The sequence below is a fragment of the Vipera ursinii genome (genome assembly GCF_947247035.1).
Source record: "Vipera ursinii genome assembly, chromosome: 6".
NCBI lineage: Eukaryota > Metazoa > Chordata > Lepidosauria > Squamata > Viperidae > Vipera > Vipera ursinii.
In genome coordinates, this window is record NC_139515.1 from 22,503,918 (window position 1) to 22,524,225 (window position 20,308).

At 36.6% G+C, this 20,308-nt stretch overlaps 1 protein-coding gene across 4 annotated transcripts in view; it reads left to right on the forward strand.

Annotated features, from left to right (window-relative positions):
• CADPS2 (calcium dependent secretion activator 2) overlaps positions 1 to 20,308 on the forward strand; it is a 409,931-nt gene that overhangs the window by 131,372 nt on the left and 258,251 nt on the right. For all 4 annotated transcript variants that reach the window (XM_083366018.1, XM_083366019.1, XM_083366020.1 and 1 more), the window contains exons 4-6: positions 6,075 to 6,155; positions 9,258 to 9,494; positions 16,980 to 17,101. In XM_083366018.1, the coding sequence (XP_083222144.1) occupies positions 6,075 to 6,155; positions 9,258 to 9,494; positions 16,980 to 17,101 (440 nt within the window). The remainder of the gene's footprint in view (positions 1 to 6,074; positions 6,156 to 9,257; positions 9,495 to 16,979; positions 17,102 to 20,308) is intronic.

The following is a 20,308-nucleotide window of genomic DNA, read 5'->3' on the forward strand; positions in this document are numbered from 1 at the left end:
CAAGACTGCAATAGACCAGGCTAATGTAATGTTTGTCACAATTGTACTTTGGGGGGCTGTTCACCTACTTATGCGCTTCAGTTGTGGAAATAGATGTAAACAATCTATGGCCAATATGTGAAGATAAAAGAGCTGCTTCAGAATATCAACATTCCTCAGTGGGATTCTTAGGAAATAAATGTTGGGTTGCTTTTCTTGCTGTGCTTCCCTCTCAGGATTGGTTGGTTTGAGATGTAATGCTAAACCACTGAGCATAGCTTCTCCAGATTCTTCCCTCCTACCCAGGATACCTGCATAAAACATAGAAATTTTGTTTTCATTTTAGTTAATCATGATTTACCATGTCATTCTTAATTCAAAGAATCCTTACAACCCCAAAATACAGTTGATAAAGTTGCCTCATTTTAATGAATTATGGTTAGAATTGTACAGCTGCTAATCTGGGTTTTTAGAAGTTTTTGATCTCTTTATAATGTATCAGCAGTGCTTTTTTTCTTAAAAAAAAAGGTGCAGGAACTCTCATCTTGGTGGGCGCAGGAGGCAGGGTGGGTGGGGATGGGGCGCTGCTGCAGTCACAGGTGCGAAGGGTGTTGGCAGCGGGCTCCCCCCCCAGGGCTGGAGCTGGCGCGGCTGGTGCTGTGGGAGCAGCAGAGCCCACTCTATATGGCGGGGCTGCGTGGTGCGGACAGCGGAGGCGGTGTGGGTCAGGCAATGTTTTAATCTTATGATTTCAAAAATATATTTTTTTCTATTGTAAGTTTCCCCAAACCTCGCCATGTGGATTGCATACAAATATTATATAATTGGTAAATAAAAGTAGAACATATGTTAAATATACATCAAATTATAATATGCTTCCCTACAAAGTCAATTCTTGCTCAATGACAGACCAAGGAGTTAACTCGGAAAGGCAAGAGGAAAATCTAGAAGAGATCTGTGCAACTTGTAGAAGGGAAAGGCCCGCACTGATAAATTAAAAATCTTTGTGGTCTGCAAAGGAATGCTGGAGGGCTAATCAATGATTTGGTGACTAGAGGAGCATCTACAGTGTTGGAGTTCATGGTCATGGTAAGCCATGGAGGCACTAGGCAACATGACTTTCAGGGCAGTGGTGGTAATTTTATTACTTTAAAAAAAAAGTCTGTGCTCTGTCCAAGGGTCTTGGTAGGCTGTATGTACAGGCCTGGTCTAGAATTTATTTTGGAGCATTCAACTATCTAGAGCAGGCATGTCAAACTCATTTTGTTTGAGGCAACTTCTTATAAAAGAATTGCCATTAATTTATTTTAATAAAATAATTTAAATCAATTTTTCACTTGATTTCAAATTAAATGAATTATATTGGTTGACAATGAGATTTTTTTTAGTACAATTGCCAAATGCAATAAACTGGTTTTAGGTATATGTTACTGGAAGGAAAAACCAATCCCTGCTGCATTACTGATCCCAGAGAAACATTTGCATGTATACAGGTATCCTTAGGGTGCCATAGTTATGGATGAGAGATATTGGTTGCAAAGTTGGCATTTCTGGATGTAATACAGATATTTTGGACTTATTTTTGTTTCTTTGCATATTTGATATTTTTAAAAAGGCATATGCTACTGACTACGCTTATGCACATATGTAACATGATCACTGCTTGTCCAAAATTTTACTATACAGATAATACCACCAGAAATTATTTTAGCCTTTTAAATAAATGTTGTTATTGATGTTAAGCTCACCATGGAAAACATCATATATTGTTATGTATATACTAGGTTAATTATTTAAAGACTGAAGTGCAACATAACTAGAGTCTAAATAATCTATTTTTCAAAACACACAACAGTCCAAACAGTAAAAGTAAAGTCCAAATTAAGAATATTTCATTCTTAAGAATTGTTTAGATTCAAAATAGTTTTCAAGAGTGTACAAAAGATACTATTTTTTGTAGAATCAGCTAAATTAGACATATTACATTGAGAAAAATGTTTCTCATTTCTTTCCTGTTACCTTTGATTTTATTGCAGAAATGTTAACATAAGAAATAGATTATTTTGATAATTTTACCTTCCAAAAGACAGAAGCAGATGAAAAATGTGAGGTTCTTTCCTGTTGGCTTTTTTGAATTAGCCGTTTTAGATTCTAAAAGTTTAGTTCCTAAAGAAGTAATCCTGTAAATAATTTTAATGTCCTCCTCTAGTGCAGGCTCTTTTATGACTCAAGGACTTCAACTCCCAGAATTCCTGAGCCAGCATGGCTCAGCTTGGAAACCTCTCTCTTTCTGCTCAGCATGGCTGGCTCAGGATTTCTGGGAGTTGAAGTCCATGAGTCATAAAAAAGAGCCAAGATTGCTAGCCCTGCAATAGGCTTAGGAAAGCCAATAAGGGAGCTGGGTTTTTTTTTTTTTTTTTTGCAAAAAAAGGTGGTGGGACACCGTTCTGAGCGTTCTATGAGAAAAAAAGCCCTGTGTATCAGAGAGAATCATGGAAACCTGTGAATATGCTGAATCTCATTACACTGAATTTTACTGTTCAAAACTGTTTTACATGACATTTCCTACTGTAACAATTGTCTGATTGGTTCGTTCCAATTTATGTAAGAGTCTTTCCATATTATTTTAATAGTAGAATTATCTCACACTGACATCATGCAAAATAGTCTGAAGGACACCACTGAAATTCATGTTAAAAGGAAATCTGGAAGGGCAAGAATGTGTTTAACTTAATTTCATGAAGAGATTGGCTAGACTTCTACTTTAGTAGTTTACAGTGATTCTAATATTCTAGTTCCACATGTAAAATCATCATACAAATCAAAATGGAGAGCAGTCAGAGCAATGATACTAAAACAAGGTCCAGTAGTAAAATCCTGACCATTTGTCTGACCAGCTTTAATACTTAATAAACAAGTATTTGAGGCAAAGCTTGACCTTTCCTGTAGTTTCCAATCCAATTTCTTAATTCTTTTCATAGACTAATAACAGGATGGGACAGTATCAATTTCTCTGAATTATTTTAAAAGTTTGCACAGATCTGTGTGAGATTCTTTAGCTTGCTGGAATTTTGTATTCTATTTTTATGTTACAAAAATTACTGATGCAGTCTTTTAAACTTTTTAATCCTAAGGATAAAAAAGCAACTGAATATGTGTATTTACAGTTTGTTTGCAGTATTTTTGGAATTATTCTTAAAAACCATATAAAAGGCAATGCACGGAGATGAAGTTATGAAGTTGTAGGAAAGTAGATTGAAATGAATTGGGGGGAAAAGAAGCAGTAGATGTAGAATGCAAGGGAAAATATCTGATTCTTTAGCTGATATTTAGAAAATATGGTTTTCTAAATAAGATTTAGCACTCCAGGAAAACTGCTATTTCATTCTAAGGGGGAGATCAATCCAACCTCATCCACTGGTCTGCAAAGACATAAGCACAGGAACTTTCTGCCTTTTATCAGAAAGAATACTCAGTAACTGTTGCTCTAAGACCATAGATATAGGAGATATAAGTGTTAGAGAATGTCAATCCCATCCTTTGGTTAAAAAAATAGTGCTTTCAATCCCTATTAATCAGGTTCAAGTTCAGTTCAATCAAACGGCATTAAATGCCTGTTTATAGTTTATAATTATGTTCTGACCTTGAAGAACTGGTCTTTCTACTCTTTATTTTCTCTTTTCACTGAAGCGTTTTTGCACGTCTTTATTTTGATATGTGTGTCTAACCACCACACCTGTATTTAACTTTTCATTGGAGAACAATTGCCTAAAAAGTGGGATGAGAAAAACCATGAATAAAGTTTGCAGCAAAGGTTGGAATTCTGTATGTTAATTAGTGTTTTAATAATTAAATGATGATCAAGGCTCATTTTTACCTGCTGAATAACGCAGAGGACAAGGGCCAAAGATGTCTCTTTCCACAGTTATTTAGAACAATTTGTTAAGGGACACTTTTTTTATAAACAGTCTGCTTGGAGAACACTGTAGTCTGGAGTACCTTTCCCTTATCTCATATAGTCCATGATAATCTTTAGATTACATTGCCATTATCCCTGCTTGTGGATTATTGCTAAGCACATTGGTTTGTGCTTAAATTGTAAGCCGCCCTGAGTCTTCAGAGAAGGGCGGGATATAAATGGGATTAAAATAAAAAAATAAATAAATAAAAAATTATACTGGGTTGATGTGATGTTATAAAAGTTCTAGCGATTAAATTATATTTTTGTCTCAATGGAATATAACTTTGATATAAGATGGGTGATTGTATAAATGTTTTAAAGAAATAATTCATTTGTGGTTTTAGGTCATGTGTCTAATATCTACATTTTTTTATGAGCAGTCATTCTTTATTTTGTTACCCTGTGGTAAGATGGGCAGGCAATAAATTTGATAAATAAATATTTTTTAAATTTATATTGGGTTTATTTTGGTTGTAAAGTAGCATAATAGAAAGAGCATAACAATTATTCCTAAGCAGAAATAGAAGAAACAAAATATGCTAATAAAATAAAATAAAAATTATTAGCAAAGAATTATAAAAACAACTAAACAAGTAGTCCTTGAGTTATGACCGTCTATTTAGTAACCAAAGTTACAACAACACTGAACAAAGTGTCATACTACTGGACCTTGTATTTACAACAATCACAGCAGCCGTTCAGTCCCATGATCAAAATTTGGGGGCTTGGCATCTGGCATGTGTTAATATCCCAGGATCCATGACTGTCATTTGTGACTTTCTCAGCCAACTTCCAACTAGCAAAGTCAATAGAAAAGGCCAGATTTGCTTAATAATCATACGATTCACTTAGCAACTGCAGCAAAAAGGGTCATAAAATCAGGCACGACTCATTTAACAACTGCCTCAATTAGTGATAGAAGGTCTGGTCCCAATTATGATCATAAGTCAAGGACTACCTGTACATTTACAATCTATAGTTTAAATCCTGTAAATAGTTAAACTACACATCCATGATAAGTCTTAAAATACAGTAAAAATTTTAGAAGAAAACTAAAACAAGTGGCCAAGTCCAGATAAATTGTGATACAATAGCAAGAGGAAATAAAAAGAAGATAGGAATTAATGGTAAAAACCTGCTGCTCTGGCCTTCTGGATCAGTACGATTTTCAGCATTCTCCAGGATGCTGTCGAGAAAAGGAGCAATTGGATTTCTAGGGAGAGACATGTTTAGAGTACTAGTACTGTTTCTGAAAAGAGCACCTCCTGATTTCAGCTTCCCACTTCTCAGAACTAAGAGTGATTTCTCCCTGACCCAACTAATAGGTCAACCTCACTCAAGCTGGATAAGTGGCCCTGTTAAAACCAGCACTAAATTAGACCTGTGAAACAGTCGGTAACCAGTAAAAGGGTCATGGTATATAGGGAACATTAGCATACAAATGTTACTTCCATGTTATTTGCCTTCAAGCTTCTCCTCCAGGCAGTGGCTTAAGCTATCAACAGCATCTCTCCCACAGCCTGACTTGGTGATAGTTGGGTATCATCAACACATTCATGACTTTGCATACTGAATTGTTGGACACCTTCTCAAAAACAACTTCCTAGACATTTAAACAGTAGGAAAGGAAGACCTCCGTGAGTCCTTGCACAGTGTCCACAACTACAACCTTCACCCTGAAAGCTGTCACTTGCCCTGTTACCTCTTGCCAGTTCTGCCAGTTCTGCCCTGGTGCCAGCCATGGCCAACTTTAATCTACACTGTCCCTTTTTGTGTATACTGTATGTGTGTTTATGTTTATTTGGTTTAGACTGAAGAATTCAGTATTTGGGGTGTAAAATTGGGTTAGGGTTAGGGTTAGGGTTAGGGATGCTTTTAATGCAAGATAAAAAAAATCATATTTTATACCCTTTTTCATTAAAGTCTATTTTTGTATTATTTACCATAACCATAGATCATATAATAAGATTACAAGATTTAAACAAAAAAAATCCAGAATGCTGCTATCCTCTTACTATTTTCTGTCATTGGTTTCATTTATGAAAATGTCAGATAAGTTGCATTTGTTAAGTACTTCATTTTTAATATTGTGAGCATTTCCGATCCCCTTATTTTTCTCTAATTTTCATTCCAGCTGGACAATGCAGATGAGCAAGCTGCCCAGATCAGACGAGAGCTTGATGGGCGCCTTCAAATGGCTGATCAAATGGCAAAAGTAAGTTTGAATTTCTTGTTTTGAGGAGTGGAAATTTTTCTAAATAGGTTTGAAACTGATTGTTTAGGAAAAAGTTCCACTGCAGCCAGTGGAACAAACTACATGGATTTATAACAGCATTTATTTGCATTGTCCTTCTCTAGCCTTGTCTCAGCTTTTCAGTTCATTTGGATAGGCCTTATTTTCTGATGGATGACTACTAGTGGCTGTGAGTGTTGTTAATAGATGGCATGTTTTTGTAACTGGTAAACTGATCTTATCATAAATTGTTTGACAATCTGCTTTTAGGTTTGCCAATCAAAAGACATGGCATTCAAGGAGAAAGGAGGAACAAAGTGAGGGCAAAACAGGTCAACAGCCAAGCTTCAAGTTAGCATTGTCAGCTAAATGAATACCGTAGTTTCCGGCGTATAAGACGACTTTTTAACCCATAAAAATCTTCTCAAAAGTCAAGGGTCATCTTATACGCTGGGTGCTGAAAATTTAGGGACAGGGCTGGCTGGAAAACCTGGAGTGGATCTTCCATTTAGTCTGCGCAGGGAAAGCGGGACCAAGTGGAGTAGAAGCTGCAGTCTGTGATTTTTTACAGGCTGGGGTCTGGGCGTCTTTCCTTCTAAAGTTGAAGAGCAGCTGTAGGCAGGTGGGAATGCAACAGCAACTTGAAAAGCAGGTGGGGAATGCCGTAGCCAGAGCAGCTGCTTAGCTCTAAGGACACATTTGACTCAGGTACTGGGCAGGCTGGCTGGAAAACCTGGAGCGGATCTCCCATTTGGTCTTTTTTTTTTTAATCCCATTTATATCCCGCCCTTCTCTGAAGACTCAGGGCGGCTTACAATTTAAAGCAAAAATCAATGTGCTTAGCAATAGCCTTCATTCTATGTATATGCCTGCTTATTAGAGCTTTCAACACCCCCCCCCAAGCAGCATTATTACAAAGTCAGCTTATTGCTCCCAACAATCTGAGTCCTCATTTTACCTACCTCCGAAGGATGGAAGGCTGACTCAACCTTGAGCCTGGTGGGATGAGAACCTGCACTAATTGCAGGCAGCTGGTGTTACTTAAGGCTCTGCGCAGGGAAAGCTTTAGAGTGAATTAGGAAAAGTGAAAAAGTGAATTAGGAAAATAGGAAACGGTTGCTGGAATTGGGTATGTGTAGTTTAATGAAGAGAAGGGTGAGGGGTGACATGATAGCAGTGATCCAATATCTCAGGGGCTGCCACAAAGAAGAGGGAGCCAAGCTATTCTCCAAAGCACCTGAAAGCAGGACAAGAAGCAATGGATGGAAACTAGTCAAGGAGAGAAGCAACCTAGAACTAAGGAGAAACTTCCTGACAGTTAGAACAATTAACCAGTGGAACAACCTGCCTCCAGAAGTGGTGAATGCTCCAACACTGGACGTTTTTAAGAAGAGACTGGACAGCCATTTGCCTGAAATGGTATAGGGTTTCCTGCCTTAGCAGGGGGTTGGACTAGATGACCTCCATGGTCCCTTCCAACTTCTTCTTCTTCTTCTTCTTCTTCTTCTTCTTCTTCTTCTTCTTATTATTATTATTATTATTATTATTATTATTATTATTATTATTATTATTATTATTAAAGTTTAATCCACTTGCACTGTTTTATGTTTACATGTTTCATGACAAACAGCCTTATGTTTATAAGTGACAGTTTTCCTACTAAGTACCTGCATGTCATAAGCATTTGAATTAAAATTACCATATTAAAATCAAATCTGATGTTTTTTAATTTTTATTTGGTGTGCGTTGGAAGAGGGGTAGTCTTATACGGCGAGTATAGCCCAAACCCTATAATTTAACAGGAAATGTAGGGGGTCGTCTTATATGCCCAGTCCTCTTATACGCCAGAAAATACGGTAGTTTAGTTGTCTATTGGAACTATATCTAGCCACCACTGCTAGATATAATTTGGAAGTGATTGTTTTAATTGACATCATACACTAAGTCTCATGCATACATAATTGCAGAAAGAAAAGAGACATAGTGGCACAGTGATTAGAATGCAGTATTGCTGGCTAACTCTACTCACTGCTAGGAGTTCGATCCTGATTAGCTCAAGGTTGACTCAGCCTTCCATCCTTCCAAGGTTGGTAAAATGTTGGGGGCAATATGCTGACTCTGTAAACCACTTAAGAGAGGGCTGTAAAGCACTATGAAATGGTATAAAAGTCTAAGTGCTATTGCTATTGTTAAAAGAAAAGAGATATAAGCATTGCACAGTCTGAAGAATTCAAAAGAATACATAGAATAGCCCTACTTTAGATAATGGAAATACCTAAGATATCTTTGGGGATTCAGATGGGCCATCGGTACTATGTGTGTCAGTAGTGTTATTTTTAACAACATCAGATAATCCAGAAATATGCTAACCTATTTGATTTTTCAATACTGCTTGGGTTTCAGTTCTCTTTTTAGACTTGCTAGTTAACTGGACTCTGTTGCTTCAGATTTCCTGGCAAAATTTATCTTACCAAATCAAGAAATTGGAGAAAGAATTGCAGACATATAAAATGATTTACATCTATGTTCAGCAACCCCAGAAATCAGATCAGTTTTGATTATTTTATGATTTATAATTGTCATTATATGTTATTATACAGTATGACCCAGGAACAACTAACTGTTCTGTTTAATGGAGAATTTTAAGTACTGGTGAGTTGTAGGGTAAAATTCTGGTATTTAAAATGCTATAAAAGCAAAATGATTCAGTATCCGGTCATTCCTGTCCTTTGTGAGGAAGTACTTTTAAATTTTGAATTACACTACATACTAGGTTTAGCTAAAGAAATGATAATCTGTCATTTTACATTACTCCAGATTTACTATCAGAATGTTTTATTTTTGTTTCTTACAATACTTTTCTATTTTGTGAACATTTCTAAATTGAATTGCATTATTTGGGATATATTGTTTCTTTGTATCTAATGGACACTTTAAAATGAGTTCTGTAGTTTTTCAGATTAATAATCTAAAGGATACATTTTATATTTACATAAAACAAGATACCAATTAATCAGGGCTGTGTTTATCTGTCTAGGAGTTTAGAACCTAAAGTGACACTGAACTTTCAAAAATATTTTCAAGGAAAGAAAATGTCCAGAGTTTATAGCCAAAGAAATGGAGCACATGTATATAGAAGAACTACGATCTTCAGTGAATTTGCTGATGGCAAATTTGGAAAGTCTTCCAGTGTCTAAAGGTGGCCCAGAATTTAAATTACAGAAATTAAAGCGATCACAGAATTCTGCTTTCTTGGACATAGGAGATGAAAATGATGTTCAGCTGTCAAAATCCGATGTGGTGCTGTCATTCACATTAGAGGTAAGCATATTTATCATATAATACTTGTTGATATTTTAATTACTTATGATTATTCCTAACTCCTTGGGCTTCTTGTTTATTGTGGTTCCTTTAAGAATTCCTAAAGATGTGATATTTATGGGTCTATATTTTGAATTATCTGCCAGCAATTCAGTTGGACATTTTACCTACAGAATGTTTTCTAGAACAATTTTAATAACTTATCACCTCTTAAAATACAACAAATAATCTCTTCTTCCCCTCTCCTATTTCTTATTTATAAACAAATTCATAATGCTTTATCATTTTAGTCCTTTTTTATTTATTTCTTATTTATATATAAAATACAAAGACGAATAGAAATAGCAAATTAAGGGAGGGAAAAGGAGAGGGGAAGACAAGGTGTGAAGGTACAAGGGGAAAAGGAAAAAAAAAGGTGTTGACTTCCGACTCTTTTTAGCACAGTACAAGATAAAAACACTCCAGCCTCAACTTTTTTGTTTTTACACATTAATATATAACTAGCCATTTCTATAATGACAAATCTATCTAAACGACAAAACCAAAGTCAAAGGTTCATTTTTTTCATCACAAGCACAAAATCCAGAAGTGATATCCAAATGAAAAGCATACTCAAATACAGTATATTCTCCTCTTTGAATAAGATGATCGATTTAACCATTCCCATTTTATCTTCTTTGCTGTGCGAATAGTATGTATTTTTATTTGCACCTAATAATCTTTATAAACTATCACCATTTTATTAAGAAAGTTAACTATATACTTTCAAATTTTCGATCTTATGGGGGGATAAATACTATTTTCTTTCTTTTCAACCCTTTTTAAAAAAAATGCTAAACTTTCTTTAAATACTTTTCTAGAATCAAAACTTTCTAGAACAACTTTTTCTTTAACTTCTTAACATGCAGGCTTTGAACTTCAGTATTGAATTTAGGTCCCACCCTCCAAACTACCCTTATAGAATAATCTTTTTTTTCTCCTTTTATAAACATCCTTTTTAGAATACAGTGTTTTCTTTAAACTAGTACATTATTTTTTAAAACTTTCTGTTAACACAAGTACTCTCAAAAAGATTTTACATATATACAGTATATATATGTGTGTGTGTGTGTGTGTGTGTGTGTGTATGTGTATAATTTTCAAATTTTAGATTAAAACTTTCAGTTACAAATATCAAATCCATCCTAGATCCAGGTAACTCATTAAGTCACTCCCTCCAACTTATCTTCCTGGAGTAGAATCATCTTCTCTGGACCGATTATCAACTAATTATAAGCCTCCCTTTTATCATAGATTTCTCAATCTTCTTAATGTTCTTAAAGAAAAAGTCCCAAATTAGTCTTTTTAAAAGTTGCTGATTTTCTTGACACTCTTCTTTCAGCTGTGTTGAGAGATTTATATTTATACCATCATAATAAAAGTTAATGTCAAGTTTGTATTCCAAATTTGCAATAAATTCTTCTGCATTTTCAGCTGTTTGTGAAGTTGCCTCAGTAGCTTGGTAACTTTCTGGACATGCTTGCATCTCTTGAGTAATTTGAGAGGTTTTTTTTTAAATCATCCTTGAAACACAGCTGGTCAACAAATTAGTGGATTTTATTTAGAGACCTTTCAAATTTATCTTTAATAATTTGCTCCTCCATCTTGACTCCCTCTTTGATCAGGATCCAAAAATTCAGCTGTAGCTGAAGAGCTACAGCCCAGGGAAAAACCCTTGTGGTATCCCTCACTGGGCATATAATCAGTTGGCCTTATTCAAGGAAGTTCTCCTTTATGATTTCAGTTCTGATGTCAGCAAAAGTCCATTAAGGATTACCAGAGACAGCAATATGTCTATTTTAACTTTGTTCAAATCAATCAGTTTTATATTCTTTCTTTTTACTTTTAACTATCATGATCTTTAATCCCTTCAAATAACGTCCTAAAACCTGATTTCTTTTCATTTTCAGTCCTCTAGTGTTTTTTTTCTATTGTCCAATTTTTAAAGTCTTGTCTTATTTAAAAAAAATCAAAGGGAAAGCAGTTTTGAATGGGAAAAATTATATATAATTAATTCTAAAATCTTATTTCAAATTTATCTGGACCCTTAGTCTGCTTGTCACTTTCTAAAATCAAAGTTTTAATCACTCCCTTGTTGTTTATTTCCTTCAAAAAAAATTTCAATTCTTGTAAGAACAATTTCCTTTGCTAAGCATTTGAAGGAAATTCACCTGATGCTGTAACATATCCAAAGGTCCCTAATAGCTGAAAAGGAGTTTAAAAGCAATTTCCGAAAGTGATTAGAAAGGGAAATATGCAAACTTAGTGTCCTTAATGTCAGGTTGATCTTATCTGAATAGATCATCCTTTATGTTGAAGTCATGTTAACCTTTTCTAAGGCACAGTAATTATCTTAACACAAGAGAAATGTGATGAGGATTGTTTGAACCAGATGTTGAATTTTGTTTAAATTGTTTCACTTACTTGTTTTTATTATCTATTATCTTAGGACCTATTCAGAAATAACAACCCTTCAGATTGCCACTAGAGTGTCTGGGTGGATATAATAATTAGTACATTAGCATGAAAACAAAACTAAATTGTATCTTTCTGTTGTGCGGGGATGCATAATTTTGTTTATTATTGTGACCATTTCTTGTTTTCTCTGATAAATATGGCAAATCTCACACATCTCTTGAATTTGGGATTCAGAGAAGAAGAAAAGAAAATTACTCTTGTCTTAACAATGTACTTCTGAATGCTGCAAATGCTTCTGAAGATCAGTATAACTCTGGGTAGTAAATCTACCTTCTTTGGACTTGATTTCAATTTAAAGTCTAGGACCTCTAGATTCTTGCTTTACTGGTAAACCTTTCTTTAACAGGGACATATGATTTCTCATTACTTCATATGCACCCCTTTAAAAAAGGCTTAAATAACTGCCCCAGAAGTCTGAAATATTTACCATGTCCTAACTTTTTAGTCTTTTCCTATTCCCTGATAATAAATTCTTGATATTTCTACTGAAGTATTTATTGCATATGTGTGTTTGTTATAAAATTATGTTTTGCTTATTGTTCAAGGGCAATAATACAAGTACAAAGTTGCATTCTTCTATTAACATGAGAAAAAGTTCCACAAATATTCCTTTTTTTTAACTTATCACCTACTGTACAGTACACTTTTCAAGAGCATAAAATCACCGTAGTACTGCTGAAAGCTAAGGGGAGGCCACTAGCTCCCACTCCAGTATGAATTGTTTTTTAAGAGGAACAAAGATTATATTGTAGTAATGGGACTTAGTTCTACAAAGTGATTACCTCCTTTGTCACTCTATCTGCAGTTTGAGTAAACAGATCTTGTGGGCCAAATTCACATACCCTTTTCTTGAGTACTTCTATATTATGCTGCAAAAATGAAGTGTTTTACAGTTCATAAATCTGAAATAGATTCACAATCTATTTGTGAATAAAAGAAAATAGTGTTGGAAGCTAACTGAGCTACAGACATTAAAAGCGATGTTCAATCAAGAATGGATTTCAGTCTGGAATGTTTCATAAGGAAGACAACACCGTATTTCTTGGGCAGACAGTGGCCTCACTGTAAGGGTAATGGCTTCACAACCTAGCAGTGTGACAAGGTGAATTACTTGGAATCAAATTGGCTGAAAAGTTATCAGGGAACGGGTCTCTCCTCTTTTATGTGTTTTGCTCCTGACTGGTTAGACCTGGGAGAGCATATAGAATTTGTAGGTAGGTAGGTAGGTATGCATGCATGCTTTGTGTGTGTGTGTGTGTGTGTTCTGTAGCTCAATAGAGTTATATATCTTTATCATAGGATTATCTTTTTTAAAAAGAGAAAGGTTGAATAAGCATGCAGATTTGTTATAAACGAGAAAGCCACAGTTGTTTTAAAAAATATTATTATGTCTATTTGTGCAACTGTCATTTTAAGTCAGTGTTCTCCAAATTATTATCTGTTGAACTATTTGTCTTCTTAATCTCTGAAGATGTGCTTCAGTTTAGATGCCCAGTACTACAATGCAAGTAGAAGTGATAACTTTTTTTAGAGAAAATTATTCTTTAAAATAATATGCTTAGGACTGGCTGCCTGTATTGCATGTTATGAAGTTTTTTGGCAGTGGAAAACTAATAAGAGTATTTCTAGAACCTGCAGGTCTGGCCAATTTATCTTTTTATAGTTGGAAAGAAAGAATTTAACTTAGTTAATTTCAAAGTGTATAGAAACTGCAAACTTATGTGGTAAGTTAACTAAGGCTTTTGAAAAACTGCATAAAAGAAGTTTGTTTCCTTGAGAAAAAGCTTCCCAATTATTTGGTTTCTCTTTTTTCTCCCATTTCATAGAAGACCAAAATGATACTGTGCCTGTTTTCAATCAGGGAAATCTCTCTGCAAGTTGACCTGGTCACAATGCATATTTCTATAATCAAGAAAACAATGGTTTCCCAATAGTATGATGACATTAATTAACGTTTAAAGAATTTGAGTTGAGGACCAGTCACCTTCACAGTCATAATTTAATTTATTGTCTTCAAGGCAACAATTTCAATCTCTGAAGTGGCAAGCCACTAAGGCAGCATGTGGTTTAACTCTTCAACACCCATTAGCTACATTCAACCCAGAAGTATAGCTTTGGGCAATTAGATGTTGATATGGAGGGCCTTTAATATCCTGGTTTAATGGTGTGAAAACATTTTATTTATCTCTGGTTGGACATGAGAATGCAGTTCAACTGTGTTCATAATTCTTCCCAGCAATATGAATAATGGGGTTTGACCACCAGTTTAGTAGCATTCTGCCATCAGTCAAAGATTAAGTTTCCCCTAGCTACATCCAGCTGGGATAAATTCAGATTTGCACTTGAGAAGAGTGTTATTTTAATATGTGAAAGTTCACAGTTCTATATTAATGCTCAGTTGCTATGTATCAGGTTAGATATGGATACAGTGTTTGTAATATACTTGAAATATTATTAGTTTCTTCATATGTTTTTCTTGGATTCAAAACTTAACAATAAGTTTATTTGTCCCAGCATTGTCCCTTACTTGCTGATGAGTAATATTTGTACACAAACATACATTTGGAGGTTTGTTGCCACTAGTCATGATCCACAAAAGCATCTACAATTGCACTCTCAATATTTATACTCTGTTGGTGAACAGAGGTGTTATAATACCCTATACATCCTAAAAATATTATAAGCATTTGATTATGTTTTATGTTTTATGTTTATGTTTTATTTGATTTCTATACCGCCCTTCTCCCTAGGGACTCAGGGCGGTTCACAGGGCATATATAAATAACGGTACAAAAGTTAAAAAGAAATTAAATCAATGCCCAGTTAAAAACAATAATACAATACTAAAAACACCAAATTTAAAACCCATAATCCCCCATCAGGCCAGACCAGCTAATTCGAATAAGTGGGTCTTCAACCCGCGACGGAAGGCTCGGAGGTCTGATGCCATCCGGAGTTCCACCGGCAGTTGGTTCCATAATGCCGGAGCGCCCACAGAGAAGGCCCTCCCCCTGGGGGCCACCAGTCGGCATTCCCTGACCGGAGGCACCCTGAGGAGGCCCTCTCTGTGGGCACGTACTGGGCGGAGGGAAGTTGATGCCGGTAGCAGGTGGTCCCTGAGGTAACCCGGACCCATGCCATGTAAGGACTTGAAGATCATAACCAAAACCTTGAACCTCACCCGGAAGACAACTGGTAGCCAATGCAGCTCGCGGAGCAAAGGTGTAACATGGGAGTACCAGGAAACTCCCAAGACAACTCTCGCGGCTGCATTCTGCACCAGTTGGAGCCTCCGAGTGGTCTTCAAGGGAAGCCCCATGTAGAGAGCATTACAGTAGTCAAGGCGAGAGGTCACGAGCGCATGAGTGACCGTACACAAGGCATCCCGGTCCAGATAGGGCCGCAACTGGCGCACCAGGCGAACCTGGGCGAAAGCCCCCCTAGTCACGGCCACTATATGATCTTCCAGGGTAAGCCGTGAATCTAGGAGGACTCCCAAGTTGCGAGCCCTATCCACGGGGGGTAAAAGCTCACCCCCCATTGAAAGAGATGGAACATTTTGAATGTCCCGGGATGCCGGAATGTACAGCCACTCAGTCTTGTCAGGGTTGAGTTGAAGTCTGTTCCTCCCCATCCAGACCCGAACCGCCTCCAGGCAACGGGACATCACAGCGAGGGCATCACTGGGGTGGTTTGGGGTCGAAAAGAAAAGTTGGGTATCATCGGCATATTGATGATACCCAACTCCAAAACCACGAATGATCTCACCCAGCGGTTTCATGTAGATGTTGAACAGGAGAGGCGAGAGAACCGACCCCTGAGGAACTCCACAAACGAGAGACCTAGGGGCCGATCTCTGCCCCCCTGCCAACACCGACTGCGAGCGTCCCAGGAGATAGGAGGAGAACCACTGAAGAACCGTGCCTCCCACTCCCAATCCCCTGAGACGCCGCAGCAAGATACCATGGTCGATGGTATCGAAAGCCGCCGAGAGGTCTAATAGGACTAGGACAGAGGAATATCCCCTATCCCGAGCCCTCCAGAGATCATTCACCAGCGCGACCAATGCCGTCTCCGTGCTGTACCCGGGCCTGAAACCCGATTGGTAGGGGTCCAAATAATCCGCTTCATCCAGGACCAGAGGGAGCTGATGCGCCACCACACTCTCGACAACCTTCGCAAGAAAGCGAAGGTTGGAGACTGGACGAAAGTTGTTCAATACAGCTGGGTCCAAGGCAGGCTTCTTGAGGAGAGGTCTCACCACCGCCTCCTTCAAGACGGTGGGGAAATAACCCTCACTCAAGGAAGCAGATATAACCGCCTGGAGCCAGCCTCGTGTCCTCTCCCTAGCTGCATAAACCAGCCAGGAAGGGCACGGGTCCAACAAACATGTGGAGGAGCTCAGCCTCCCCATAATCCTGTCCATTATACATTGTAGTATATTTACTGATAGGACAAATATAACCTAATATAGTATAAGTTATCACAGCCGCTACATATAGGATTTTTGGATTTTTAAAACTCAGTGGGATGCTTAGTATAATGGTTGCTCTGCACACATGAATACAGAGCAGGGGTCTTCAGACTTGGTCCTTTTATGACTTGTGGATTTCAACTCCCAGAATTCCTCAGTCACTGTGCCTGGCTGAGGAATTCTGGGAGTTGAAGCCAAGTCATAAAAGGACCAAGTTTGAAGACCCCTGATATAGAGCATACTTAATAGGCTGTGACATTTATCAATTTCCTTCCTGAATGTTTAATAGCAAAACCATAAATATATTTTAAAGGGCAATCCAAAGTTGCAATGAAGATGATCAATGGATGGTATAAAGCAGAAATAAGCTTACATTTTTATAAATCTGAGTGAGACCTACATTTTAATCAATGATAACATTGCCTCATGAAACGAAGTATATCTTTCAAACTGTTATGTCAATGCACATTGACTGTTGTTTTTTTCTTGTACAGATTGTTATAATAGAAGTTCAAGGCTTGAAGTCTCTAGCTCCGAGCCGTATTGTTTACTGTACAATGGAAGTAGAAGGAGGAGAGAAACTTCAAACAGACCAAGCTGAAGCTTCAAGACCACAGTAAGATTTTCAAATAATGGGGTTTTCCCCCTTTTTTATAAGGAAGGTCCCTTCAGTCTTGTGGGAAAATTTGCTGTAAATTTGGAGCTATGTTTATGGAAGTAAAAGTTAGCAAAAAGTAACAAGACACTCATGTGCAAATCTGATGGGTCACTGACACACTGGTGGCCTAGTTGCCATTTCTCTTCTAGGAGATAACAGCTGAAGGGTTGAAGAAGAGGCTTGATGGGAGAACAGAGGAAAGTAGACATGTCCAACATCAGTATCTACAGGATGATGAATAAAATTAAGATAGTTATCTTATCAGAATTACTTGCTTCTTTTGTCCATGTGTCTGTGTTGCTCACATGAACCATTTGGCAGGTTTTAATCATATTGCTGCAGAACCCTCTTTAATATTTTTGACACGCACACAAACCCTGCATGAATGACATAGCCTGGAGCTGCCTTTGGATGATGTCAGAATAATGAAGGAGAAAATACTATTTGAAAATGTTTGTAGCTGACAAATACTTAAGACTGTATAACACATGGACTGGGAATGAGAGGAAGGCAACATTATAGGGTGAAGGCCAATAATATTGGTGCCCTTATTTATTTCATTCATTCCACTCAATGTATGACTACATAGCAGCAAAGACAGCAAAACACATATTGTTTAGCCCTTCCTTCTAGAATTACATTTTGCTTTTATTTTTAAAAACATAATAAGGTAGATTAATCAAAATTCATTGTGATTATTCTTCATTTACTAAATAGGCCATAGTCCCAAATTTACTTACTTGAGTAAAATAAGTAAAATCTTACAATCCCCAGTGACTTTATAGACATTGTATGTAATATGTAAGATGTTTGGTGATGCCTACTTCCATAGTTTGGTCAATTTCCCAGTCTAATCTTCAAACTGGGATTTTCTGGTAGTCTTTTTTCCAAATACAAACTAAGGCCAAGCCTGTTTACCTTTTCAAGATTAGCCAAGATCAGCTAAGTGCTTCCATCTAGCTGGATATTATTGATCTATTTGATAATGTTTGATAAATTCATTGGTAATATCCTGTCTGTCTTGCTATTTATCTTTATGCCTACATGTTTTCAGTTTAAATGCATGCTGCCTTGAACTCTTTTTGATCAGGTTTAATGAAAATGGGGTATCTCAGTGTGGAAGTGTTCTCTTCAGAACTTAAATCTGAGCGGCCGACGTGTGGTAAAATATAACAAAGGTGAAATGAGTGGTTTTCAAATGTAATATTTTTTTCCCTTTTGTTGTTTTATATTACTGGATCTGCTGGATGGATCTTCATAAATGTATTCATTCAGTCAGAGATGCTTTGCCTGGCTGAGATTCAATTTGTACACATAGCTTAAAATTAACATCCCATAAATTAATCCTGATAAAATTCACTATATGACAAATTTCTTCAACCTGGAGCCCTCCAGATAAGTGAGTTATAATTTGCATAATATCCAACTCATTCAGTGAAGACTTTGTTGAAGATTATGGGACTTGTGGTTGGCTTCCTCTTGGATCTTCTTTCAGCTCATTTTGGGAGGATGCACTAAACAAAAAGACTCCAGGAGGGAAACTTCATTCCAAGGCTGACACACAGGAAGTTAATTAAATGTGCTTCTAATTCATTTGATTGGCCTCTGGGGTGATGCACTTTCTTCAAAAGCCTTTCCCTTCTGTTAAAATATCACTCAGAATCTTTTGTAGATCTGTTTTAAAACATACTACCAAGAGTGTCTCCTGCTCTTTTATGTGTGCTGTGAGATGCTGTTTTGAAGATAGTAGTCACGAAATTCCTTGTGGACCAATCATGAACTTGACATTTGCTAAACAAGTATAAAACTCCATTTGGAAGTATTATAAGCATATAAATATGACAAGGTGTTTTTTTTCCTCTCTCTAAATAAATTTTTACTTTGAAACCTCTTTCATATTTTTTTTAGTATTTCAAAAATGGAGCCTACAGTGCAGGAAGTATGCAGGATTAAACCTGACACCATTTTGACCAAAAAAAGGTCTCAGATTCATGCATTTCTGCTTGTTTTCCCACTGAGTGGCAATAATATGTTCAACAGCCAATTAAAAACAAAATCTGTACAATATAATTGGAAAACAGTGGTGAGGAAGACAATAAACTGCTTAATGTTTAAAACATAGAAGTACTGTCTTAAAACCGCACATTTATTTTGATCATAGATCATCATAAAACACAGATTTTCTTAAATGCAGCAGATACCAAGAAATGGGCATTGGAAGGAAAACTAATTATTAATTTAGTAATTGTTGAGTACATCCAAACCCTACTACAATTTTCAGGAACAAAACAAAACAAATATTAAAATAAAAAGCAACTAAATAAAGTATACAGTACAATGGTGGAAAATGTTTCAACTTTATTGTATACATTGAACAATTAAAGACATCTCACTATTAAATAATGGCATTAGCCCAAGAAGCATTTAAAGGCATACAAAGACCTTAAAAAGTAATATCTCGTCTCAAGGAATGAGAATCTGATTGTGAATGTATAGTGAATAGAAGAGAAAGGATCTCAAGCTGTGGTTTGTATGGATGTCCAGATCCTACATGTAAGAGTAGTAGCAACAGGAGTCATCTGCAAAATGCAATCACGTGACTTGTGGGGTGGCCACTGGAACTTTGAGTCCAGGTCCTAAGTACCTTTTGGGGGGTCTGTCATAACTCTTAATTGTCGCTAAACAACCAGCCATAATTCAGGAACTATCTGTTATTAGAGGGGAAAAAAGGGGAAAAAATGACAGAAATGTGGGAAGAGTTGATCAGTCATGTAGCTCACAGGCAAGTAACTATGGGATGAGGGGCTGTGCTGTATTGTCCCATTTCTACAAGGATTGCAAAAGGCATTTGATTGACATAGCAGTTTTTAAATTTTAGGCTGGGCATGGGAGCATTTTGCCATAGAGATTCAAAAGATACACAGCAAAGATGAGGCAAAAATCAGGCATTTTACCACTGAATTCTAGTAGCATGATGTTGGCATGCTGAGATTCATGTATGGTTGTAGTTGGCATAGAGAAATGGTGGTAAAAATCTTTATTCTTTTTCACCCTGCTTGCCACAGTGCTCTAACAGCAATGTATCATTTAAAATTTCAGAGTACCTTTTATTAACTTTTTATTGCCACAACTAAAGCATTAACATTTTTCTTTAATGATCTGGAT